Source organism: Pezoporus flaviventris, unplaced genomic scaffold (assembly GCF_033815535.1).
Source record: "Pezoporus flaviventris isolate CSIRO_AGI_PZ_B2104156 unplaced genomic scaffold, CSIRO_AGI_Pfla_v1 ptg000015l, whole genome shotgun sequence".
NCBI lineage: Eukaryota > Metazoa > Chordata > Aves > Psittaciformes > Psittacidae > Pezoporus > Pezoporus flaviventris.
In genome coordinates, this window is record NW_026892563.1 from 1,774,350 (window position 1) to 1,802,139 (window position 27,790).

General features: G+C 41.2%; 1 protein-coding gene across 1 annotated transcript in view; it reads right to left on the reverse strand.

Moving 5' to 3' along the window:
- Positions 1-20,036, reverse strand: part of SCML2 (Scm polycomb group protein like 2) — a 71,157-nt gene extending 51,121 nt beyond the window's left edge. Inside the window, 5 exon segments of the mRNA XM_061453198.1 lie at positions 2,393-2,416; positions 2,419-2,535; positions 3,841-3,909; positions 8,567-8,674; positions 19,264-20,036. Coding sequence (XP_061309182.1) covers positions 2,393-2,416; positions 2,419-2,535; positions 3,841-3,909; positions 8,567-8,588 — 232 coding nt within the window. The 5' untranslated portion in view covers positions 8,589-8,674; positions 19,264-20,036.
- Between the last annotated feature and the right edge of the window lie 7,754 nt (positions 20,037-27,790).

Genomic DNA, 27,790 nt, shown 5'->3' on the forward strand with positions numbered 1-27,790 from the left:
CCATAGTTGCCAGCATTCCTGGCAACAACCCATGGGTCAATGACCCTTGATGCTCTCTGCAGTTCTGTATCAATACCCTATCATTTCCTGTCAAACCTGCCAATCACAAAGTAACTCAAGCTAAAAGGGACCCCAGGAGGTCTCTAGCTCAGTCTCCTGTTCCTCCAGGGTTCCATCACCCTCAATGTGTTTTTTATTTCCATCAAGGAGGAATTTTTCATGCTGCAGCCACTGTTTGTTACTTCCCATCCTTCCACTGTGCCTGTGAGGGAATCACAGAATGGTTTGAGTTGTAACAGACCTTAAAGATAACCTAGTTCCAACCCCCCTGCCATGAGTTCCAACCTTCCACTAGACAAGGTGGCTTAAAGCCCCATCCAGCCTGGCCTTGAACACTTCCAGGCATTGGGCAGCCTCAACTTTCCTGGGCAAAGCCTGGCTCTGACCCCCTGCACCCACCTGTCAGGTAACTGAAGACAGCAAGCCCATCTTCCATAAGCTTTCTCTTCTGGTTGAAGAAACCATTTTTCTGGTTTCAGTACCAGTTTTCTGCTTACATCTTCATTTCAATTCCTTCATCTATTTTGCTGGACTGCCAGCCAGCTTGCTCCAGTATAGAACAGTCTTCCTTGTACTGGGGAGCTCAGAGTCAGCTGAGACACACCTGTACAACACAGCACTGCAGAGATAGTCTCACAAATATCAAAAAGCAGCAAATCCCTTCTCTCAGCCTGCTGCCTACAGTTTTGCTGTTAGGACTCGATTTGCAGTTAAAATCTTTCGCCACAAGAGTACACTGCCGGCTCACACGCAGCTTGCTGCCTGCCAGCATTCCAGTGCTTTCCCTGCAGAAATGCTTGCCAGCCAGCCAGCTTCCCGACTGTGCTGCTGCAGGACTCGAGTCTGCCCCGAGGCATGAGGAACCCTCCATCTGCCTTTGACTCTTAACTGGGTTCCTGTCAGAACAATTCTCTAGGATGGCGATGTCCATCTGAAGAGCAGCCCTGCCTTCCAGCCCACTAGATAGTTCCCCAGTTAGATGCTGCCTACAAACTAGCTGACAGCATGCTGTCCAATCGTCCCTGTCTCTCGGTAAGGCATAAATAGCATCAGCCATACTACTGACCTCTGAGAAACGCCACTAGGTACCAGCAGATAGGTAGACCTTGTACTGTCTGGCAGTCAGTCAATTTTCCATCCACCTATCCAAACCACACCATACCAGTTTTGCTGAAAGGACACTACAGACACCCTACAGAAAGCCTTGCTAAAGTCAAGACAAACAACACCCACTACTCTCTCCTTGTTTACACGATCACTTACGACAGAAGGCAGTCAGTTACACATGGCTCACACTTGGCAAATCCATACCAGCTGTTCCTAACCTCATTTTTGTCCTTAATTTGCTTGTAAATGACTTCCAGGAAGAGTTTTCTCCATAGTCTTCCTGAAGGCTGAAGTCAGGCAGGCCAGGCTGTAATTCCCCAGGTGATCCCTTCTTGTGCTTCTTGATGCTGAGCATACTCTTCATTCTCCTCCAGTAATCATGAAACTCCCCCAATCACTATGACCTCTCCAAAATGAGAAAGAAGTCTCACAGTGACATTGGTCATCTATCTCAGCACCCTTGGAGACATCCCATCTGCTCCCAGGAATAGGGGAATGCCCAGTTTGCTAAAGTGCTCACTGTCATCTTCTACTGTACATAATGCTTCAGTTTAGTTTAAGCCAAAGTTTCATAAAATTTAAATTGAAAATTTAAACTACGAGTTAAATGTCACTTCTACATAGGTAAAATTTAAGATCCTGGTTTATTTAGGTTACAATACAGTATCACCATAGCCTAAATACTGTTTAAGCAGACTGAGCACCTCGTGTCCTCTGATCTCATCCTTAGGTTCCCTTGGCACACATGTATCTGAGACTTTTGACACAGAGAGAGGAGATTTAGATAAGATATTACAAAAAAATTATTCACTGTAAGGGTGATGAGGCACTGGCACAGGCTGCCCAGAGAAGCTGTGGGTGCCCCATCCCTGGAAGTGTTCAAGGCCAGGTTGGACAGGGCTTTGAGCAACCTGGTCTGATGGAAGTTGTCCCTGCCCATTGCAGGGAGGTTGGCACTTCCAACCCAAGGGACCACTTAAGGTCCCTTCCAACCCAAACCATTCTATGACTGTATGACCACTTCAGCCTTCATCCCACAGTCCCTCTTTGTCAAAAATGAGGCCTCCTTTTAAGTTTTCTTTGCATACTCTTTCAAACATATTAGTTTAAGTGTCAGGGTATTTCATACCCTGCTTTATACCTTGAACCTCCTATATGCTGTGATCATTCCATTAGACTCTTTCTCCTCCTCCTGTTGTCTACCTACTTTAGACTGTTTTTTCACCAGTTTGTACATCTCTGTATTTCGATCCTTTTCAGCTTTTCTTATCACACATCCCCCTGGTAACTCCAGGATTTCCTGGATGCTAGCCCAGAGCATTGTAAGACATCTTTCTTCATCCAACTTCAAGAGGCTCTTTCCTCTTCCTTGCCACCAACAAGTAACAGCACAGGATTAAAAATAAATAAATAAATAAATCAGAGATCTTCCATGATCTTGAGCAAGGCACTCATCTCTAAGTGTTTGACACAGCTGAGTCTAGACTTCACAAGTAAATGCAGTGCTCAGACACTAGATTAACAGCGTAGTCTTGATTGGAAGAATACAGATGACAGAATAAGTCTCGCCTGCTTAGCACTACTTCTCCACAAAGCTTTTTCAACACCTTGCAGAAGGAAGCAGTGACGTTTTCCAGTGACTCATGAAATACAGTTATCTTATCCACAGCACTTTGCTGGGGGGGGGGGGTGGTGGTGATCTATGGGGCTCCCTCTGTTATGTCAGACAACATTATTTTAAAACGCAGACATGCTATCCGACTCCAGTTTGGCTGGAGCTCCTCTTACACTGCATAAGAGGGAAAACAAGACACAAACATGCTTCCTTTTCTGTCCCAAAGAAACAGGGAAGAATAACAAAGATGGCTACTAGGACTCCAAGAAACTGAAGAATTAAGTCTGGCAAATGTAACAGCAGAAAGCTGTACTATGGCTGGTGGTAATAAGGTATCATTTCTTACTGCCACATATTCAAGCAATGTACATGAAAATATGAAAGGTATATAAGGATGCTGCTGCCCTCTCGATGCAGCCACAAAAGATAAACTGTCAGCAATCCCATGTATATGCTGTTCCATGGCACCTGTGGAGGATGGCAGAGGCTGTCTTAGTTTGATAAGAAGCTGGATCATTTCTGGCAAGTGTGTAGTTTATTATAAAAACACATTTATTTGTGTTTCAAAATTTATTTGAAAACAATTTGCTTTAAGTAAAATTAGAATCTCAGGCAATTTAATCCAGTTAGCAATCCCAAAAACTCAAGGGTATTAAACTGAAAATCCTTTCTTTGGCATGAGCAAACACATTAAGGAAAGAGAAAATAGCTGCAGCACCAAAGTCATGAAACTGTGAAATACAGGATGAGAAGAAAAAATACCAGTAATCATCTAAGAAAATTATTGCTTACACAATATCTTTGATTATATATACAAAGAGTACTTTGTCTTGGCTAGTAAAACTATCAGGCTTAAGTCAAGCAGTTTCAAACATAATTTTCGATACCAAAACATACTTTTATAACAGAGTTAGATAAAAGCAATGGTATGTTTTTAACTACCCACCAGTAATAGCTAAAGTGATTGCAAAAAAAAGCCTCAGAATATAGTACAATCCAAATATACGTTTTTCCTTTTACAGTACTTCAACCAATAGCCTGACAGCTGCAATACCTACCACATTTTAAAGACGGGTTGTTTGCCTGCTGATTCTTTCCATCTTTCTCTTTTTTAATATTCTTTGAATCTAAAAGACAAGATTCCATTACATAATAAATGCAACATTCACATCGTAACGATGTCCAGCATAACACAGAATGTTTTCATTCAATACAGAATATCTTGTTCCAAATATTGATTTCCTTTACTCATTTCAGTGCATAATCAAAAAGGTACTTGTACTATAAACTGAATCACTGCAGTACTATTTATGACTACTTTATATGACATTATCAGAATAAATCTAGTTGCAGAAAATGGTAGTGTTAGCCTCAGAAAGAACAACCTTATCCTAATTTTTTAACAGCTTTACTCAAGCTACACACAATTTGAGATCCTCAGAATCACTGGTTATCTTTTTAAATCTTACCTAGACCACCATGTACTGAAAACCAAGAAAAAACAAACTCACCCTAAAAGCATATTTCCAAGTTAAAGATTGCATTCTATATTTAAATTCTTGAATATTCACATGCAAGCAGTTATCTCAGTGCACACATCAGTTATTAAAAAAAAATAATTCATAAGAATCTACCTTCTCTATCACTCATCTCTGACACATACAGCAAGGAGTCTGCAATATTTCATTCCGGGGGGATTTAAGTATGTATGAGAGACCCAGGGGACTGGGAAGGTACAAAGGAGAAGACTGAGGCAGCTCCACTCATTCCTTTCAGTCTTTAAAATACTGGTTTGATGACCTGCTTTGGACACTCATAGACTCAAGCGCAATTCAAATACAACACTGAGTTGGCAACCAAAGTGCAAGTACATTTTCAGATCTAAAAAGTTGATCAAGCTCTGTGTAGCAGAATAACTGGCTTGGTTTGTAAACACCTCAGCACTATGAATGGGACCGCTTGTCTGGGAAAGCACATGCCTTAGCTCACGCCTTGGGCCATCCTAGTTAGCCCAAACTAACAGGTGAAGAGATGACTCACTTGAGACTCTGTTGGTAGCGATTCTTGTATTCATTCACACTTATGTCTTTCACTATTGACTGGTATGTGAAATAAAAAACACTTCTAACGTAGAATAAGTAGCATTTGGTGACCAGAAACACATGAGATCCAGGTTGTTCTGCAGCAAATATTAAGCCCTAATAGTGTTCCCAAAGAAAAATCCTTAAGTAGGTCAACTTTAGATGGACCTGCTGAAATGCTTCTGGATGAGGCCCACAGAGTTCTAACCCCAGTACTTCATCAGGAAGGGTGTTAAGCCACACAAGTGGACACCCTATGTCCCGACAACAAATAACAGTGGGAATCTGAATGGGGCTAGCGTTATAGATAGTTCAGAAAAAATTACTAGACACAAAGCTAACATTCCCTTCCAACCCTAATGATTCTGTGATCCACCTCCTCCCTTCTACAGACCAAAATACATTTCATCCAGCCTCTTCAGGATGAACTGAATCCAGCTAGTTTTCTACTGGCGGTGGCAGTCTCTACCAGCAGAGCCTTTTGCCATGTTCTTCAAGCTAAATTAGTCAGGTTTTCCCCAAAACTATCATAAGACTATTGCAGACATCAGACTGACAGCTTACAGAATGGATAACTTCCAATTGGCTTATTTCCGAAAAGGAAATCCAACAGAGTCCCACATAAGAGACTTACTGAAGAAAAGAATTAATAACTGCTTCCTGTGAACACCCAAAGCTTGAAAGGGTACAGTCATGAAAGAGTATCTACCCAACAGTGCCAGATTTCAAACAACATGACAGCCTTTCGTGGTGAGAGACATCAAGAACAGGTGAAGGAATGAAAAACCACAGCCTGGACACCAGATGAGTTTCACTGACAACCACCACCCAAATTATTTATTTCATTTGCCACTTAGGTTTAGTGCCTACCTCACAAATATCACAGCTAATACAAATGCTGAAATGGAACACTTGGCAACACATTTTTCTTATCATCAGCCATTATAAAACTACAAGAATAAGAAGAGGTAATGACATTAATTAATGAGAAGAAATGGATTCCTCACTAGCACTTTAAACATCTGTTTCATTTGAGGTGGAGGTATCTTCATTCATAATAAGCCCAAAGCATCATTAATATCACTTGGTTTTGATGGCCAGAAATCAGAAATTTACATTATAAAACACCAAGGTAAAACTCACCTAGCACATGCAGAAGCATCCAAAAGTAAGTCTGAATAAAACTAAGATCAAAAAGATCACTGAAAACAAAGCTAAGACATGGAAGACTATTGAATCACTGGGCTTAGGAAGATGACTCCCTCAGCATATGACCCTCAGCTTGGTCAAACTTTGAGGTCAAACTTCAAAAATTACGTTATGAACGAAGGAAATGCATCTGCAGGTACAAAGGGTATTTTCTTTTCATCTCCTTCACCTAGCCACAGTGAAACCTGAGAAATGGACTTGAAGATAGGCACTTTATTCATACACTGGAGACAGAACAAACATCAGTTTTAGAGTCTTGAAGCTCATGGTGACATAAAAAAAGGTCATTATATATTTTCCTCTATTCATAAAGTTCATTTTCAAAGAGACAAGCTTCAGTCTAGTTTCCAATATAAAACACAGTATATGTGTTAGACCATTTTGTCAAAGCACAAACAAAAATGAAATACTGCTGCTGTGGGCTTCATCACATGCTACTTGGCTCAGACGAAAGAACAGTATCCCATTTTCAAAGAAAGTTAAAAAAAAAGTTATACATACAAGTATATAGAATTTTTACATTCACTATGTAAATATATATACATTTAGCCTATAATACTAATACAAGCTAAATACTTATTTTCAAAACCCCATGAAAGATTATTTTCTTTTAGGTAGTGATATTAGAATACAGCATATACTAAAATTACAAAAGTAGCATGTTCTATAGTTCACCAACTACCTGTTTTTCTGTGGTGCACTTCATAAACTAAAGCTGTAAATACAAAACATAGTGAGAGATCATTTAAAACAGTGTTTTCTGCTTCCCAATTCAAAACTTCATGTGTTTACATTACTCCCACCCTATCTGTAACCACAGAATTCTGCTGATAAGATTACTCAGCAGAAGACAGGCAGAACCACATCTATCATGCAAGAAATTAGAGACGAGGAAGAAAAGAAAAAAGCTATCTTAACTGAGTTTGAATGCAAAAAAAAAAAAAATGCTCTTTTAGTATATAAGGTCTGGTAAAGATAATCCTGGTGACCAATGTATAGTTCCTCTTATAAACTCCCATGTTGAACTCCAGCTTCTCATCTGAGATGCTTTAAAAATCCACAACACTTCTTTCTGGGAAAAATTAACCTTTCAACAAGCAAGATGACATCTTCTGACAGCATTAGTTTTTACCAGAGGATGGTGTACTACATGAAGAAGCATATATGTGTTATCTTCTAAGACTTGCTATTTGCTTGCTGTCCAACGTAGGCAAAAAGCAGTTTACTGTCATGCTTCTGAGATTTTCACAGCTATTTCTTAGCCACCTTAAAATCTTCAACTCTGATGGATGTTCAAAGCATGGCAGGAGACCACTTTTCTCAAAGAAACCCCTCGTCTCTTCCTGAAGGATGTGAAATGCTTTGGGGTGACTGAGACATTTGCTCTTTCATGCCACATAGCTACCCACCATCAGATGAAATTTACTAAGACTTACCACTGCTCAGGAGGAGGCCTTCTTCACTCCCTTCCACCCAGGGTTGTGAGCTAAACCTACCCTTTGCTAAGCCTCAGTGCACACAGTTGAAGATATATAGACCAAGTTAATAAGAAATGTCTCCTTTCCCTTCTTTTTGCACTTCCTTAGTGGGTTTCTTATCTTATCTGCCCGGAACAGTGTCTCTTTTAGTGTATTTAGACAACAGCCATACAGAAAACCTACAAGAGAAGGGGACAGACTTCCTCCATAAACTCTTGGTGCAACAATTAAACAGATAACTCCTGCCATTACAGAAAATCTATTATAACAAAAGCAATTATTTACCAAGGGAGCATGCAAGCACATAAAGCAGCTTGGGCTGAAGATGGAAAGCTCAAGAAAAATACAAGTGTTAGCAGCCTTTTCTGGGGGAGGACTAACCGTCTGAAAGCTTTGAAAAGCAGCAGCAACCTGGTTTCAGTGTGTCTTTTTTCACATTCTCTTTGTTTCACTAACCCAAACACCCTTGTTTTTTCTTAAGCTTCACTCTTTATTTTAGCAGTTATTTCATGATTAACTTTGGCAGACCTGACACTGCAGAAATCACACCTTTGTAATACGCTGTGCATTCATGGAGAAATTTCTTTAAAAATGCACATTTTGTCTTTAAGAGACAGCTGCTAATGCCATTCATGGTGGTAAAATGTTATTCCTTTTACTACTAAGTTATTGTCTTACTGAATTATATGCAACTACAGAATGAAACACTACATTTTATTTAATATCACACCCAGACACATTCTTCAATTTTAAAGTAGTATAATGGCTTCAAAGATGTCACAGGAAAAAAAATGCTTTGGTTGGACTTGTAAAACTCCACGATAAGCCAAATTTAGCATATTTACTCTAAAACAATATGAAGTTTGAACTTAACCTGTATTCAGTACATATCATAAACTGTCTTCTTTATTCTAACAGTATAGTAATATTCAAGTAATATCCCACCCACCTTTAAAATGAGAATTCAGCAGGTTCCTCATTTTCCTTCCTCTTGGAAAAAAGCTACCAAGCCTTACCTTTAGCTGCTGTTCTCCCCATGGTAACACTTCTGTGATCTCCCCTCTCACAATAAAAAGGCTGAAGTTGAAAGACCAGTTAATTCTTCCTTTCAGCACAACAGTTTCCTGTGGAGTAGTAATACAACAAGTTAGGGGGGAGGTTGTTGTTGGGGTTTGGGTTTTTTTTTTTTTTGAAAGGAGGATTTTATTTTTGTATTGGTGTATAATTATCTTGCTGGTACTAAGTTGCAAATGTTTAACAAACTATGTGTAGAACAGCATGTAAACAATGGACATAGCAAACTAGCAAGGGTACAGAACCCAAACTTTTATTTCATTGTTTTAGACCATTCATTGTATAATAATTTGCATTTTCCTGTGGATTTCTAATACAAAGATACAAAGCATGCTTTATCCCTTTCTTCACCAACAAACATTACTTGAAAAATGAGTGAAAGACTTCTATATACAACCCACTCATCCTGCCTCACTTGTTAAACAATTATCAACTTAAACACCTTTAGGTAAAACACAGAGTCTTGCACAACTATGGTAAAAGTGGGAACAAAACACTGATGTAAGAGATCTACACAAAAGCCCAAGTGCTCACTGATACCCCTGCCCACTATGACTTGTAATAGAGCAGAAAGAACCTGGTAGGGAAACGGTTACTGCAGATGAAAGTAGCAAGCCACATTACTGTAATGTTTAGAAACTAGAAGGGCCAGATTAAACTATTGCAAAAGAGCAAAACCAACCTTTAATTTTGTGTGTGTGCACGTCATTACTGTGATTAGTTTGTAATGTACATTACATTACAAACTCCAGCACCTAGTTTTTGAACTCTGTGTTCAAGTCCCATGGCTAAAGCTAATTAAATATGGCTTTAAAAATGCCATTGACTGAAGAATTCATTTTTTGTGTGTGTGAACATGGTAGACCATTATTAGAAATATTCTCAAGATTGAGACTTGAAAGCAGTTATAAATAAAACTGAATCCTACCATAAAATAAGCAGGTTTTGCTACACAATCTCATTCATAGCATAAGTGGTCATCAGGATTAAGACCAGAAATCCTTTTAAGCCACAAGATAGATTTGAAATACTTGATACTTTCATAAACTCCCCCAAAAATTCAAAGCTTTTCCACTGCAAGTAATAAATCGTGAAAGGTGATGCAGAGTCAAAGTAACTGTTTTTACAGATTACTTTAAAAGAGTGCATGGTTTTTATCTTTTTGTTCCAAGTACCAGATTGCACTTGGTGCAGTAATAAAGATTCCAGCCCCGCAGTGATAGTCATCAAGTTTAGCACAACCGGAGCGTCTGTCAGAACATAAAAAGGATTCCAGCTTTTCATTAGCTTGTATTGTACCAGATAGGCCGTTTTACAGCATGCCCACCAGCCTGTTAAAAATATAAGATAACTGAAGTTTTGAAAGTGCTGCCTGAAATGCGGCAAATCCAACTGCAGAAATAAAATACACCACTGTTTCAGAGAGGTGCTACTTAAAACCCAGTTACACCTAAGTATTCAATTTAAAGCTGCTATTAAATTAGCTTGTAGATAGCGCTGTTTATCACAGAAAACATTCAAGAACAGTATTTCTGAGCCTCTGTTTAACAACTGCTCATGCTGCTGAATTAGAGCAAAATGAAAACCAGTTACCTCCAACACAGAGCAGGGTCAGTCTGAAACAAAGCATAACCTCTTTTGCAAGGGAAGACCTAGAACATCTTTCCATCACCTCACATAATTAAGCAGCAAACCATAAGGAAGGCAGTTACGTCCTTTGCTAACCAAGACAGAGATCTCTTACGCTGCACTCACCATCACCAGCCTTGCTCAACTCACAGTACACCCACCATAGGAGAGAACTGCCAGCAAATACAAGAGAGAAACTTCCAGGGAGTTTGGGCAAAATTACGTAGCAAGGACAGAACTTGTGGCACTCTTGTATGTGCACCTCGGCAAGCAAGCTGAATGATACAGAAAGCTGGGGTTAAGAAATTAATCTAGCAGCTTCTAGAAACTTTCTAGAAATGAAAGGGAAAAAGCGCAAGAAAACCAGGTCAGGAATATACCAGCAAATAAATGTGATGCAAGGCTGAAGCATTATGGCATTAGGGTGTGCAAAGCAGCAGAATGAAAATCGAAGTTACAGGGATCAAGTTAAGCATAGTGATCATCAGAAAATGGTCAAACACCAAAAAGACATGAACCTAGGATAACACAGCATTCATCATCAAAACATCTCCAATTTAAAGAGTAGTGGAGGATCTCCACACTCATGAAGTGTATTATTTACACAATTTACATCTCAATTCATCCTGTAAACTGAGGTGTTTTTTTTATCTCCGATTAGCATCCCTTACATCAGTTACTTTTCAAAAAAATCAAGATAGAAAGCATTCATCTGCCCTTAATCCCTCACTGAAGTTTTTATTGTTAATCCCCAAATCACTTCCACTAGCCACCTCCCACTGTGCAAGCCCTTTGTCAGAAAGCAGTATATTAGTAGACAAGCTGATGCTTTCACCTTCTCCTCGTTGCTACTGCATAATGCTAGGTGTCAGACAACAGGATGGAAAACATTTTTCCTCTCTAACTTTGCTCTTCTGATTTTGAAAGAATTACTCAAAGGACATGCATGGCTGCATTTCAGAGAAGCTAGTGTTCCAGAGATGTCAAAAACATTCTCTGTTTTGCCTGCAAGATCTCTCCATTATCCTTCTCACTGTAAGACAGGCACTCAAGTAATCTGAAAGTCCTCAAAAAAATCATGCCTATTTAAGACTTCCCAGTTTATAGCACGCCTGCTCATAAAAAATACAAAGCACAGAATTACAGAGATAAACACAACATTTTTAAAAAGCCTAAGTGACCAGCAGATTGTTGGTTTAGTCCCCATCAAAAAGATTAAAGGTTTTTCCGTCAATGACTGTATCTCATTCTTGGAGGTAAAAGAGAGACACTAATTTCAGAGACAGTTAGCTTTTTGACTCTACTGGTGGTATAAGTGCAATAACTCAGACCTCATCACTGCCATCCTCCAGGGATGAAGGGACAGCTGTCAATGTGCAGCCCCCACTGGATAAGGACTGAGGCTATTCTTTTACATAGATACACAGCACAGAAGAGAATCCAACAAAACATCCACTCTGAAACATAGATTAAGTTCTCCTTAATCTTAGCTTGAAATACAGGCAGACATTTTTCAGGCTAAGTCTGAACAAGAAGTTTTAGTTGCCCCTCTCTTCTGCCTTTTTTTTTTCTTTTACAAATGTTTCCAGATCAAATTTCCATACACAAGGAGGGGAAAGGGGAAACACACAGTTTGAACAGCAAAATCAGCCAGAGACAGAGAACAGGCACAACGTAAGCAAAAAAAATTATTCTCCCCAAACTCTTTTGTACGTACAAGTACTACATTTGCTTTCACCACCAGCATTCACATGCTGTCAGCTTTAGAAACACAAGAGGCACCATTTACAACCACTGGCCAGTATCATCATGCTCCCATTGCTGTAACTGCTCCTCACCTCATTCTTGCTATTTGTTACGGCCAATACATCAGAGTATTTCCTCAAGAAAAGGACCTGCACAGCCTCCTCCATGGACCAAAACACAGACCAGCAGCTGCAGATCCCTCTCCAGCTTCCACACACAGGTAACATGTACCTAACAGGCACCACTCACTTCTCGAACACATGTGACTTGACTGCACTCCTTGAAAGTTATCCTTCATGAGTCTGGAATACATTTTTTTAAACCTAATCATCTACTGACCAGTTATCTCTTGAATAAAAACCCTACTTCATACTATTTTCACAATTCCCTAAGGAGGTTTAAAGAGGCAAATAAAGAGAGTAAGACTCAAAAGGAGTATTTCTATAACATGCAATACTTTCAAATTTCCAGTACTTGAAAATTTACTTTCCAGCAAATTATCCAATGTGTAGACTCACTGAGTACACTTCAAAACACAACAGCATGTACTTCCTCATTTCTGTAATAAAAATAATTGGCACCTTTTAGAGCATACTGTGGCATCATCATAGAAAAGGAAGATCTCAAAGACTAAAAGAAAAAAAACTTACACAAATGTATCAGAAGCTTATAAAATGTAACACAAGCTATATAGTTCTTTCAAGGAAAGCAAATTAAACTTTCATGTTTTCATAAAGCAGAACTTGCAATGAACTGATGTATCTGAACAGACCTAAGAGAGACAGGCTTTTGTCAAATTTACAGGCTCTCAAAAGAATAACTATTAGCTAGCTATATGTATTATTACAACAACTAAGTTGAAGTATTTCTTAAGTTGTTAAAGGAAGAAAGTGGGTACTTGGTGCTTTACAAGTATCATTTTATAATGTCACTTGCCTTAACATCAAGAAGAGAGTTTCTACACTTGCAAAATTCCTCAGAAAGTCACCAGTAGTGTACTGCTCACTATTTACAAAGTGATTAGCATAAACAAACTTTTAAGATGTCAGCAGTAAAATATTGCCTGTAACTGTTCAGCCCTCTCTCCAGGTAAGTTTATGATCTACTTTAGAATACGAGCAACTGTAATTACAGTAAGTCATACATTTCAAGACTACAAAAGCCTCTCTAAACTCTGAAACCATACTAAGTGTATTATTCAGTACAGAGCAAGGCACTGTGTATTTTAAAAAGCAACGCAAATAGGTTTTAGACCAAAGATGCATCCCAAAAATTCCTGAAACAAGAAATACTTATAAATGAGAAGAGAGGAAAAGTAAAGCCTCCAAACTAAACAGCATAGCTTTTAGTGTGTATCAACACACAACAGAAACAATTTATGTCATGTAGATTCAACAATTACAGATTTCACAGTAACTTTACAAATTAAAGTTTAAAGCTGCTCTATGGCTACCAGTGGAAAATAAGAATAGCTTTTCTCTTTCCCTCTCTCCCCATCCTGCTTTAAAAGTCAGAAGATGCAGGGTTGTAAAACCTGAAAAAGGAAATGGTATGTGTGAAGTCAGCAGTTCAGCAAAGCGGCTGACCAGCCATTAACAGCTTTAAATATTCTTAAAATGCCAGTCTTCCCACATGAAGGGGTATTTTAATGTTATAGTCAAATAAATCAAAAATACAGCTCACAAAGCTTATATTTCTATTTTAAGCTAAACTGCCCATTTTAAGTAGTTTACTAGTACTTATTTACAGTAGCACAAGAGTTTGACAAATTGCTTAAACATTTTGGTGAATTGAGCTCACTGAAACCTCTGTGCTGTTTTCCACTTCCCCGTTCAAGCCTGAAGTACTGTTCCTGAAAACATTCATCATCATTATTCAGCATGGCTTTGTTCAAGCTGCCTTATCTCAAATTTCGTTCATAAAGCAAACAAATTTATGCACAAAAAAACACAACAATTTTGTATCATTAGCACTAACTAAGAGCTACATACCTGCATGAAATTCTCTCTACACCCCAAAACATATCCTCTGCCTTCAGCTCAGCCTCCCCTGACAGAGAAGAGAGCTCTCAAATTATTTGTTCTGTGAGGCACCAAGCATACTTCTAGCACAGTGTAAATACAGCAGGTAAGGGAGAAAAAAAAAATGCTGTTGCAAACATAGTAAGAGATTCCCAGGTGCTAGAGATCCCTATAGAGCTTTTCTGCGCTTGTCTTTGGAGAACAAGCAATTGCACTGGCTTTAAAAGCGGCAGTCAGAGAGAGTATATGTACATAAGTGGACAAGGGGGAGGAAGACAAGCAGAGGAGGGATGGTGGAAAAGGGATTTTACAACCTCTTAGGCAATTCTGCCTTCCTCCCATCTACATTGCCTCCAAACTTAAAAAGGGCTGTGGAAGCTCAGTTCAGATATTATCTAGAAGATGTCTACCCACATACTATGCAGCTGGCAAGCCCACCTCTGTGGTCCAGATTCTTTATTCATCCAACAGATTATCTAGAGAAACACCTTTAGTCTGGTGCAGAAATCTATGAACATCAAATAGCATGCACAATTTCTTCTTCTCTTTTTTTTCATTGAAGGCATGGAGAACAGCCTTTGGACGTTCCTGCACAGGATCAGTCTGTTGCCAGCACCCCAGTGGAGTTAGCTTGTTTCAGAGCAACACACTTGCCTCCCTTTGCTCATTCTCAATGCCAGCAGCAACATACTTCTGCTACCATCCTCTTCCAGTGCTTAAAGTATCTGTTTCTCTCTCCCTACTTGAGAATCTAAACAACATAATGCTAGCTGGGACTCCTGCCACTCTACACTAACAAAGACAGAACCCTCCTCACCACATCTGCTGCTGAAATGCTCAGTGGTGTACCCTGGCTTATGTAATGGGACAACTACATTGGTCCCACATCCTGATGTCTAGTAAGGGCACAAAACCAAACCAACCAGAACCAAATAAACCTTGAAGCAATTTCCCGGTAACTCCCCCTTCCAAAGGTGGTTTCTAAAGGGAAAACCCCAAAGAGCTGCTTGCAGTCTCCAGGCTGACCCACATTCCTGCCCTAGGCTCACCTGTGCTGCAGGTACCAATGGCTGTGCTGTTTCCCCAGCTTCTTATTTCTCAAACTAAAAAAGGAAATCCTTCTTTAATCCCCTCACACAAAGGAGGGAATTCATCCTGCATGCAGATGCCACCAAAAACATCTGTCCATTTGGACAAACATTCCTAAGCAACATTCAGTGCTGCTGAACATTTCTGCAGCTAACAAAGGGCTGACAGGTCAGAAGACAACTCCTAAGTGCTCAAGGGACTTGACTGCTGCCAATACTCAGCTGCAGTATTTATTTGTAGTATCTTCCATCTTCAAAAATGGAAGAAGATGAAAGACCCAAAGCATCAGTAACATCCACAGCAAATCCATCTCTTTTTTTACCACTTAGCAGGACAACATTTCTGATTATTAATTAAAAAAGCAGGCTATAAGAAGGCAACCTCCTCCACCTCTTCCTCAGCATGGCTGCACAGCTTTCACTGGTTGCATGCAGCTCCAGCCCAGGACAGAGGCAGAGCATCTCCCTTTCTTTCTGGAGATCTCCCCTCACTCCATCACGCAGCGCTCACACCACTGAGCACTGGAGAATATTCAGACAAGGACCTATGTAGGTCCTTCCTACAACAATCTGGAAAAAGAAGATACACACAACATACAAAGTTTTTCCACTAATTACAACACTGTTTATTTTGTTATTAAACCCAGTACAAGTCTTCCGAACTTTCCAGAAAAGCACTATCTGCCTCTTTATAACACCCCAGTGCAGGGTACACATACAAGAGATACGGTATGAGAAGTGCCATCAAACATGCTAGAGCCCTTTTAATCTCTGAGCCCCTGACAGATGATAGTGACAATAAGGAGTTTCACCAAATTTAGCAGCTCTGATACCCTTTCACATTCCTTCATGTATAAGACTCACTTTTACAAACTCTGCTTTCTAATGGGCTTTTAAAAGTGCCCCAAGAATGGCACTCCTTGCACTGAACCTTCCTGCATTAATCTCTGATGGATTCCATACAGTACATAAATAACGGTTCATGCTTCATTTTAGGTATGCACCTCATTAAAATGGTGCTACCCTCTTGTAAGTTTTATAAACTTCAGATGCTCCCTAAGCTAATGTATGCTAGAGATGATGAAAGGCTCAACCTGGTCTTTGCCCTGCACTAAAAGGGATATCATATTACCTTGAGAAGACAACAGATTTCCATCAAAGAAGTTCATCCCTTTCATGAAAGGCTGAATTCCCTTGATATCTTAAATAGAATTTGACCTGATTTGTGACCACCTAGAGTCAAATTATTTAAGCAGGACATCTACCTTTAATGCAATGTCTTGCTTAGTTTTAGATGACAACATACAAATGGGGAGCTGTGCAGAAAATATATCGTTTAAGGGTAAAGAAATACCAAACCACCATTCATACTTAAGCTGCACAGAGCATTATGCTAACAAATCAATAAAAGAAAAAGTACTTTAGGATTATTTTGGACATAAGCTATCTAGACAGCAGCTTCCCTGGGGAGCAGAAGGGTTACCTCCCTGCTGAAACAAATGGAAGAGCATTAACATTCTGTTAAAGGTTTCAGTATTTCAGAAAGGCTTTGATATTAGACTAAGTAATTCAGAAAGGCACAAAGAAAGCACATGGAAAACCCACAATAAGCACACACTTAGTACTGGAGCAATTTGAGGCAACATGATCAATCACTACTCAAAAGCAGGCACCTTTATTGAAGTCCAGAACTACGAATGAGTCTTGAATCTACACTGCTAAAAGAGACACATAACTTGCCATTGCAAAGAAGTGTATACTTCTTCAATTTCATTAGGTCTAATATAAGACAACACTGGGGGTTTGGTACTATTCCAAGGGAACAGAAACTAAACTCATTACTTTTTGTGACAGGGATCTTGGGAGGAGAGTCGCTAAGAGCAGGAAACAGTACACCCCCTCTGCCACAAATGGTCCAGTTGTATGTACCTGTGCCCAATGCCTACTGCATACAAGATAAATTACCAGAGCAAGCCTGAATAAAAGAGATAAGGCAGCTTGTAAAGACAGTTGCTACCTTCTGAAAGGCTGTCATGCAGCTCTGACTCTCCTATATCGTTGCTGACCAAGCGAAAACACTACAAGGAAGGAATACGAGTGCCTCTTAGGGTCATCACCACCATTTATGCATTGGTTACTCTTTGTCTATATACCTGCTACAGATAAAAGGGGAGTCTGCTCAGTGTTGGATAAGCTACTTGAAGCCAGCCATCCACTCCTGCAAGCTCCCCCTGCCCATCCCAAAAGACAATAGGCAGATATGCTCAAAGAAATCAGACATGCGATGCAAATTTTGGGCAATGTGCAGAGTTTACACACACAACCACACGCGGTCTGAGCCGACCGCTCACCAAATCCTCTCTCACTGCTTCCACGAGCAACAGGCAGCGCTGCTGCAGGGGTGAGAAGTCGTAGGAGCTGGGCACACACCCTCAGGGCTCATTGCCTGTGCAGGCCAAGTCAGCTAGCAAGTGAAAGAAGGTACAATGGTATTCACACAGAAATATACTCTTAAAATAAACAATTCCCTTAAGGACTTCACTGTTTCACTTCTTATAGGCTTTACCTCAAGCAAATGAATCATCTCTCCACTTAGAGATGGAAAGTAAAACTGTTCACACGTGCACCTCACCATTATCACTTTGCTACAATGCGAGAACAATCTTAACCGCATATAACTAATATTAAAGGTTCCTACAACTACATCATGTTATCACCAAATTATAGGACACTTGGACCTTAAAAGGAGTCTCCACAGAAGCTGTACAAATTGTACTGAAAAAAACACTTCAATACACCAAAACACAAATCACAGTGAAAAAAAAAAAAATAGAATCATATAGCAAATCATATCAGAATATTAACAGATTATTAACTTCAAATTACATTGAGCCAAACTGCAAATCAGAAGTATTTGCAAAAATACCAGGGCTACCACATGTAATGAAAACACCTGTAACATTCAAGTACAAATAATTTTCTATTTAACATTTCCATTGTTTTATATTTACAAATTGCTCTATTAAGCCTCAACAACTTTTAACAGATTTTCTAGCTCTTTCCACAGGCTAGAAAACTCTCGGACTTCTGGGCTATTTATGTTTCATGTCTTACACTTTGAAGAACACAAAGGTTATTGTCTTTTCATTAAGATTTTAATCTCTGGAAGAAGCAATCAGCACTGAGGCTGGGTGCCTAAGGCTATTTCTTTCAAATGGGAATGAAGAGAACTCTAAATGCCCTGCAGATGCGGAGGTCAAGAAGTTGGTTAACAACCTCCCTTGCGTAGGCTCCTGGAAGCAGTGTCCTGGTCTCTACCTGTAATTCGTTCTATATTTAGAAAATACAATAGATTGTCAATGACAAATGTTATTTCCTGTTAGCGATGCTATTTAGTTCCAAGGGATAGTTACTGAGGACTTGATTTCTCCCCGTACATCCACTCCATTATGGATTGACTACAACAGGAATGGGAGTAAACAAGGCTCACTCACGCTCTGAAAAGCTACTGTCGTATCTACTGTCTATGTTTTTTGTTCTACTCTCTAAGCCGGGCTACATTAGTTAGAATATATATGAGGCACATGTAAGATTTATACTATTAGAACTCACTAATATAACAGTATTTCACCTCTTCATTAAACTTTTAAGGCTTTAAAATTATTTCTAGCTATCTCCTACAGCCTAATTAATCAGGTGAAAATCAAAAGTAACTGTTTCGGGTAAAGGCTTCAGCTTTAACTGCAGTAAGCAACTAGTTAAAGATGTTTAAAAACGCTTAAAGCATCTCTCCTAAAGAATAACTGAGCACAAAATTTAACTTGAATATTATTAAATATTAATTTAACTACTAAAGCACTGCAATCTCCTTCACAGTTTGTCCCAGCCGCTACAGACAACGCTGATGCACAATACAGTCAGAACAGAACTTTTCGTACTGTAACAACTTTCTCTGGGCCATCCCACATTAATGGAAAACAACGATCCCCATGCAAGACACCCACTTTAATTCAGCAATCAACGCATGCCACACGCACCGTTCAACTGTTCAAGAACCAGGAGCGGTGCCGCCGCACGCTGTCAGCCAACCAGTGCCCCCCCCCCCCCCACTGCCACTGACTGGCCCCCTTCGGCCGCGCAGTCTCCGGCCCCTACCCAACACAAGTGCTCGCTCCCAGTCACGTAAGTCCTAACGCGCATCCACTTTTATGAGTTAACGACCGCTCCCCAGGACCGCGCCACCCTCGGCGCTGGCCGGGGAGGAGCGGGGCAGGAGCAGCCCCAGCCAAGAGGGCGCGGAGCCGCCGCCGCCGAGTTGGGAGGGGGGGCCGCTTCGGCCAGGAGAGGCGTGTCCTCCTGGCGCTGCTGTCAAACGCCGCCGGCCCCGCCGCTCCGGCGGGCGGCAGGCACTGACGCTCCCCGGGATCTCCCGTGCTGCACTCACCCGTCGGGGCTCCTGCTGCCTGGCAGCCGCGACCACCCCGTACACACAGACACAAAGTCCCTCCGAAAAGGAGCTCTGTTGGTGCAGGGAAGGAGAGCCGCCCCGCTCCTCTCGCCCAGGGAACAGATCCCGCTGCCCGCTCTTGCAGCTGCGCCCCTGACCCAGCCATCAGCGGTTTTTCACCGCCGCGCCGGGCGCTCAGCCCGCCCAGGAGGGGAGCGGGCAGCTCCGGGAGGCCGGGATGCAATGTCTAAGCATGGGGCAGCCCTGTCCTGACCCGCTGCCGCCTTCACCGAGGCGGGGCTGGCGAGGGGTGGCAAGTGGAGGCACCACAGAGAGGAATGCGGGGGACAGGAACGAGGGAACTGGGCCGCTATTTTCCTTTCCCCACGGCGCCCGGCGCGGCTTCGGCGGGCGGAGGTCACGGTGGGCGCCCAGGGAAGGAACACGACCCCCGCCTCAACTCCCTTTACTCTCCCGCTCCTCCCTGCCTCCCTCTCTCTTGCCGCCCGCCACTGCAGGAGGGCCGCCGCCACTCACCGAGCGGGCGGGAAGCGGGTCCGTTCAGGCTCACGCGCCTGTCAAGCAGCTCCTGCCGTCGCCCGCCTCACGCCGCCGCCATGTTCCGGGGGCACCGCGCATGCCCGGCAGCTGCACCGGGGGCGCGGGCCTCCCTCCTGCCGACCACCTTCCGCCCGCAGCGGAGGAAGGCGGCAGCGGAGCCGAGGGCGGCTGGGGCTGTGCAGCCTACGCCGGGAGCAGCGCGCTTCGCGGGGGTCGGGGCTGCCGGCATGCTTGCACTTTCGCCCCTACCTGCGGGGGGCGGCCTTGCTTGAGCCGGCACTGTACGAGTCGAGCTGCCCCGTCCGGGGGGCCGTGAGGCAGCGCCGAGCGCAGCGCGTCCGGCGGCTCAGCGGCCATTCGCGTCTGCAGTCCTCCCACGTTCAGACCCGATACCGGACCCTCGTGGAGCTGGGGGGAGCCTGGCACCCCGCTGCCCCGGAGCCATCTTGCGGCGGGGCAGGAGGCGCCGCGCTCCCCTTCGCTTCCTGTCGCAGGGAGCGCTTTGTGAGGGGGGGAAGGTGACACTATGGCAGGTGTTTCTGTCGGAGACCTCCGTGTGAGCGGTTAACGTCTGGAAAATATGTGAGGAACTAAAGGCAAGGCTTTCAGCAGAGAAACTCGAGGGAAGCGCAGCGGTGCGCTGAGGGCACACCTGGCCTGCCGGTGGTCACCCTCGTGCGGTGCATGCACCGGCTCCGCGTTGGACATGCACGGGGATTACAGAGTTGTGCACGTCTTCTTGAGATCTCATACACCGTTATTTTACCGAGATCCGTGCTTAAAAATAACTGCATAACTGTTGAAAAGTACGTCCTTGAAATTTTAGGGGGGTACGTTCCTGTGTTATAAGCAGTGGGTGCTAAGAGGCATATATATCCGCAGAGATATCCATAGGGATATCTGGTGAGAAACAGCCTCTTAAATACTCTCAACTTTGGGGCATTTCATGCCCAAGTTTCATTTTCACTATTTACATCACTGGAAAGTGAAATCTTAAGCTCAAAACTGCTAAGGTCATGAGAGGGATTCTAGGATGGTTTTCAATGAAAAAAAAAATTTAAAAGAAAAAAAAAAAAAGGAAATCCAAATACATGCTTGAAACCCCCTCAAACTCTTCTATGTGAAAGTGAAATTCATACACCCAACTTTTGTATCTTGCACATATTGCAAGTTACTACTACCAATTTATTTTATGCACTCTCATAAGCAGTAAATGGTTTTCTTCAGAAACAAAGAAAACTAGTCCTTGCCATAAATGATTTAGTATTTAGATAACATGGGAGAAATAAAAATATGCTAATTTGGGTGATTAAAAATATACAAGAGAAAGACAAATACTGAAGCATGCTTACAGAAAATCTTTATAGCAAAGTACGGTATGCTCATAACCAATGCAGATGGATGCTGCTTAATTTGAAATATTTTCCCCTTTCTGTCATACTGAACTTTTGCAGGAATACGAGAGATTATGCTCATTATGAACGCAGAAATGTGCCAAGCATCACAGAATAAGTCCTTGTGGGAGACAGAAACAAAAAAATATTTTAAAGATATCCTTTGTCAGTGACTGATACAACATCTGAGGAACTTGTTCCCTGTGAGCCAGCGGGATGATGTGAATTGGCACAGTTCTCTACCTGCTCAGAATTTTCTTGAGAGGCTGAAATCAGGAAGCAAGTCCAACATTAATCCTATTTCTTAAGCCACTGGTGCGGTGAAACAGAGAATAAACAATAGATGTAAGAATAAATGCCTATAAGATCACAGGTACATCTCTAATCCAAGAGCCAGATGGGTCCATTCCATCTTCACATGTTCTCCACCTGTGAGCTATAGCTGATGTAAAGAAAAAAAATTCCTTACAGGATTATTAGAAAAGGAGTAAGTAGTCCTGCCTGCTTCCATTCTCCATCAGAATGATGAACTTTTTTTCCCGTGACACACCCATCATCTTTCATTTTCTATTATAGGTATTAAACTGAATCATTTGGGTCAGAAAAGCCAGGCAATTTTTAAATTCTCAGTGTTTTTTTTACAAAGAGGGAGAGAGAAGTGTATGCATGTATATGTATATCTCTCTATATACAAGCGTATACACAGTACATGTACATACACTCTGGCTTCACAGGTTTTTTTATAGGGTGATTCCATAATTTTAGAAAGAACCAACAATACCAAAACAAAACTGAAATATTTCATGGAGGTAGACTGCAATGACATTGTACAACCAGTCAATATAATGTTATGGAGCAAGTAAACAGGATACTTTTAAGCAGTTAAAACACAATGAGCAACAGCCAACACAGGTTTGTCAAGAACAGCAGATGTCAAACAAATCTCATCCCTCTTACAACAAAGTAGGAGGAATTGTCAGTGGAGGAGAAACATTGGATGTCATGTTGGATGTCACTTTAGTTAGATTTTTGACATGGTTTCATGTGATATTATTTAAGTAAACAAGAGAATGAGGATGAAGGTATTTAGGGAGCTGATGCGAGCAGCTCATTGTCAGAAGGATGTTAATGAACTTGGGAATGGTACAGAAAACATGTTTACATAACTGTAGATCATACCAAATTGAGGGGCTTTAGCATGCTGGAGAACAAATGTACGATTTAGAAGGATTTTCACACACTAGAGATTGGGTCTGAGAAAAGGAGGGTACTATTCAACAGATACAGCAGATATGATCAGCTGTACAAATGGAAAGGGGGAATTATCAGGTGTTCTGCAGGGAAAAAAACTTCAATTATGTGAAAAAGTAAAAAAAAAAAAAGAAAGACCTGTAGTTCTTTGAATCACAATCTGTACGAAAGGGACAGTGTCAGGGACCTGCAGTGAGAAAGTCAAATCACATAAAACAATACAAAAAGAAGCACACTTCACTTTGTGAAACAGCCTCATTTACATGGCTTTAGATAAGCTCAGTAGCTGTGGTCTGGCTTCAGTAAATATGTAGCTCACTAAAAGTGTAAGAAAGAACAACCTAAATGATAGGACAGCTATAAAATATGCCCTATAAGGAAATTCTAAAAAAAAAAAATCAAAAAAAAAAAACCAAAAAACAAACAAAAACAAAAAACAAAAACAAAAAACAAAAACAAAAAAACAAAACAAACAAACAAACAAAAAAACAAACAAAAAATTAAAAAAAAAAAACAACTAACCCCAAACTCAAAAGGTATTTATGTCGAAGGGGGAAAAGTGGAAGAAGGGAAAATAACATACGTAGCTATACAATACAGATATGAGTGTATATCCAATATATGAAAGATTGCTGTAAAGGGAAAAGGATGGATTTGTTCTCCAGTTCCACAGGTCAAGAGAGAACAGGTTTAAAACACAGCAAGGGAGATTAGAAAATAAACATAAGTTCAGGGAAGAAGATCATATGGGTGGTTCTGGAGCCTCTAGCTTCGGACTCCCTAAAAAGAGCTGGGGACCACTGCTCATAGCTGGCACAGGTAGAATGGTCCTCAAGCACAGGGTGGACTCAATCCCCTTGCATGGTCCTTGCCAGAAACATGAGTCAATGAACATAAGCTTTCTTTAAGACTACTGGTAAGTGCCAGCTTCCTCAGGAAGAGGATTTTATTGTTTCTGCAATGAGCATGCCACTAGCTTCCAAAAATAAATTGTTTCAATAAGAATTTTAAACTGGCTGTCTATTTTCTGAGTCCTCCTTCATTCAAGCTGTCACAGTGTGATTGTCCTATGTAGCAAAGTACATGACAGATACACGCGAGGATGCACAGTTTCATTACCTGAAGAGAGACATAATTTAGACATAAATAGGTCTGCATTCTACTCACAGTTATATGAATTCAACAGATATTATAGATTTTTATCTGACAGCAAGTTTAAAGTTTGTGCTTTGCCAAGAATGAAGCCTCAAAAGTCCTTCAAGGCATATGAACTGTGACAATGACATTCTTTTAATAACATCTTTTTTTTCTTTTTTTTTTTTTTCTTTTCTGCTTGCTTGTAGAAAATGCCACCACCACCTTCACACCTTTTAAACTGTGTAGATTAAGAACAGGAAGAATTACAGATGACAAGTGTAAAGAACACTCACCACGACTATATTAAGTAAAAATATTCAGACATTCTAAAGCAGTTTCATCTAATGCTGTAATGTTACAGTCTATGCATAAGGTGTTTAAAGATGTGTGTACGAACTGGTAACACTGAAAGAAAAGGAGTTATTTTTCATTTGCATGGCTGCAAACCTGAAAATAACTTCTCTGAGGTAAAGGATGCTCACAGCAATAAGTGGGAATAGAGTTTTGGCCACACAGCTGTTAAAATATTTGCCTGTAATAGGTAGAAATTGATTTGTAGGGGAAAAGCAGCGAGGAGCCAATTTCAGGTAAGATAGAATTCAGCTGTGGATAATCTTTTGCCATTGGATGGATAGTGATAAAAATTGCCCCATCAAGGGAAAGCAGATTGGTTTGGTTTTGTGTTACCTAAACAAGTGCTTCCTGCACAGTGACAAGCAAAAAGAAGAAAAAAGCTCTGCCTCCCAAATTGTTGTGGACAAAATACTGCAATAGATTTGTATTACCAAAAAAAGATAAAATTTGAAATGATGAGGAGACTTTTTTCCTAACATTTATCAAGTCCTTCAGGCTGTGTGTTGGTTGGATAAATTATATGCAGGGCTGGACAGAAAGTTGATATTCCCTCCATATGAATTTTCCATTTCTATTGTATATTTTTCCATAGCTGAAACATCAAAATCCTGACACATGATCACAGGCTGTCAAGAGTTAAACTGTTTCAGTAAATGGCAATGGTTTGTTTCAGTATTTCTAAATCCCCCATTTTCACCCTTTGTTTCTTTCTTTTCACATAAATTGCATTCTATTTGAATTGAAACAATTCAATGATCTTGAAACAGATGTTGTCAGAACTTTTAGCTCTATCCTTTCTGAGAGTTAAAATACCCAGCCTTAGCTTGTTTTTTCTGTTTTGTCTGTTGTTTTGTTGCTGTTTGGATCTAGGAATGGCAGAAAAATTATCCCTTTACGGAAATTTCAGTGAAGCATAACTACTTGTGTAAATGTAGTAGGAAGCTTTCCAGCTAGTCTAAAAGTTGTGAATAAATGAGAGAAAACATTGTATGGAATCAAAATAAACATGGGATTTGAAGTAGAGCAGCAGCACCAGGAAACCTTCTGGATCAATAATAGTTCAAATCAGTGATTTGTATTAGGGGGCCAAACTCAAAAGCTATAATACCAACCCTAAATAATCAGTCCTGGTGCATCAATAAATATTTTAGCTATGGAAACAGCATGGAAGGTGGCATAATTTATCCTGTTTTCTCTTAATGCAGTTCTTTTCTCTGCATGTCTGAGTAAGATTGAATCTCTTCAAGGGGTACCACAAGCATCATCCAACACAAGTGGTTGAGCTCTTTAGTTAGAATTGTAAAATCGTAGAATAGTTGGATGGAGTACCTCTTCTATGAGGAAAGGCTGAGAGAGTTGGGGTTGTTCAGCCTGGAGAAGACTCCATGAGGACCTTATTGTGGCCTTTCAGTACTTAAAAAGGGTCTATAAGAAAGATGAAGACAAACTTTTTCTCAGGTCCTGTTGCAACAGGACCAAGGGGTAATGGTTTTAAACTAAAAGAGGGGAGATTTAGGCTGGATGTGAGGAAGAAATGTTTTACAATAAGGGTGGTAAAATACTGGAGCAAGTTGCCTGGAGAGGTGGCAGATGTGCCACCCCTGGGGACATTCAAGGCCAGGCTGGATGTGGCCTGGGCAACCTGATGCAGTTGAAGATGTCCCTGCTCATTGCAGGGGGTTTGGACTAGATGACCTTTGAAGGTCCCTTCCACCCCAAACTATTCTGTGATTCTAACCACAGAGGAACCGTTCTGGCTGCAGGTTCACATTTGAGCAAACAAAAGTAAACTCTCCTTTAGCATACTAACATTTTTCCTTCAGGTGCTCTTTAAAATTGAAAATGAAATTCAAGTAACATAGAGCACCCACTTCCCTAAGAGAGAGAGCGCAAACAAGATGCAGTGCTAATAATCCTTGGTTTTGAATTCAGCGGTTGGTGCTAACGCTGCCATGTCCACCTGTCTGGGGGGATCACTGCCCAACCAAGTCCCAGGTGTGCGGCAGGAGGTCTGTCTGGGAAGATTTGACAGCTTTCTGGGTGGTTAACAAAAAATAAACCTCCAGCTCATCAGACTATAGGAAACTTTGAGAAAATTAACAAATTTAAGCAAATGTACTGTTTTCTGCCAATATGTTTAGGTAATCTGACATGTCATAAAGATACATGTGAGGGGTGATCTCTCTCATATACAGCCTGCGGACTTCATGATCCCACAGCTTCCATATCCAGTACAGTTTCTGTGATGCCACCTAACCAAGCACTTTTGCCATGAGATTTGCCAGATTTGCAGATAGCTCCCTGACATTTTCTTTTGTCTCCTCAACTCCTTTGGTCCCCCAGCTCTGCTGGTACACCAGGAGGCAGAAGGGAGCCAAGACCCAAGGTATCAAGGGGTAGCCCAGCTGGCAACTGGGGATGGGGGAGTGAGCCAGAAGTGCAAGCTGGCCACCGCCTGGGCTGCCTTTGGGCCTGGGCAGCAGTTCAGACCTGGGGGAGCCATGAAAAGCACATGCTCCAGTTGGCAATGGGATCCCAAATTCGCCATCAAATGAATCAGGCCTCTATTGTGGTTGTGCAAGTCCTGCTCTTGCTATACCCCTTGGTGAACGTGCCCTGGCTGAAATGCAGGTGATAGGGAGTGCATAGGGTGGGTGAGGGGCTAACTGTTAAATCAATGGGCTGCATGAGAATAAACCCAAAATTGTGCTTTTCTTGAAGCCAGGGATATCATGATGTTTGAGCTGGGTTGCTATCTCATTCAGTTAATACCCTGAGACCAAAAGAAGAATTAACTGATAATAATACCATTAAAGCACTCCTGAAAATTTAGTTTCAAGTCAAACATTGTTTGGCATGATGAGGCCAACCACATACACTCTGAGAGGCCACCACAGGCATGAATAATATGATAAATGCCATTCTTCGTGCAAACAACACTTATTCCCATTTCAGTGCAATGAAACCTGAGATGCCAAAGTGACTAATCTTGTTTAGTGCTATGATCAAGTCAGAGATCAGTCAGTGTTGTGTTTTCAAATGATGACAGACATGCAGTTCTTGGCTTGCAAGCTCACAAACACCAGTGACTTTTGCTTTTCTTAAAATGCTGTTCTTTGTAAATAGAATGGCTTAGTTTAAATAAAAAACATGAAGTGCTGTTTTATTTATTCAGCTTCTCAATCATTTATTTATTAATTTATTTATAGTTTCATTTATTCAGCTTTACTAGGAATAGCTGCTTCTGCCCATGAGGGTGCTCAACACTGATCTTTGGTAGTGATGTGCGTACCGGTGGTGTGCAGGGTCTCTGGCAGGCACATGCCAGGCACAGCCTTTGTCAGCTGTTTGTGAATGGAGCCCCACCATGTGGAGAAGACCCTGGGGTGTACCCTTGCTGCTGGAGAATGTGGAGGGAGAGCAAAAGGGCAGTTAACTGGGGAAAGGGGGTAGGTCAAAGGCAGGGAGCAAAAGAAGCAGCGGCCAGCCCCTCTTTTTCCCTTTCTGCACGATGAGAGTTGTTGTCTCCTGCCACCCA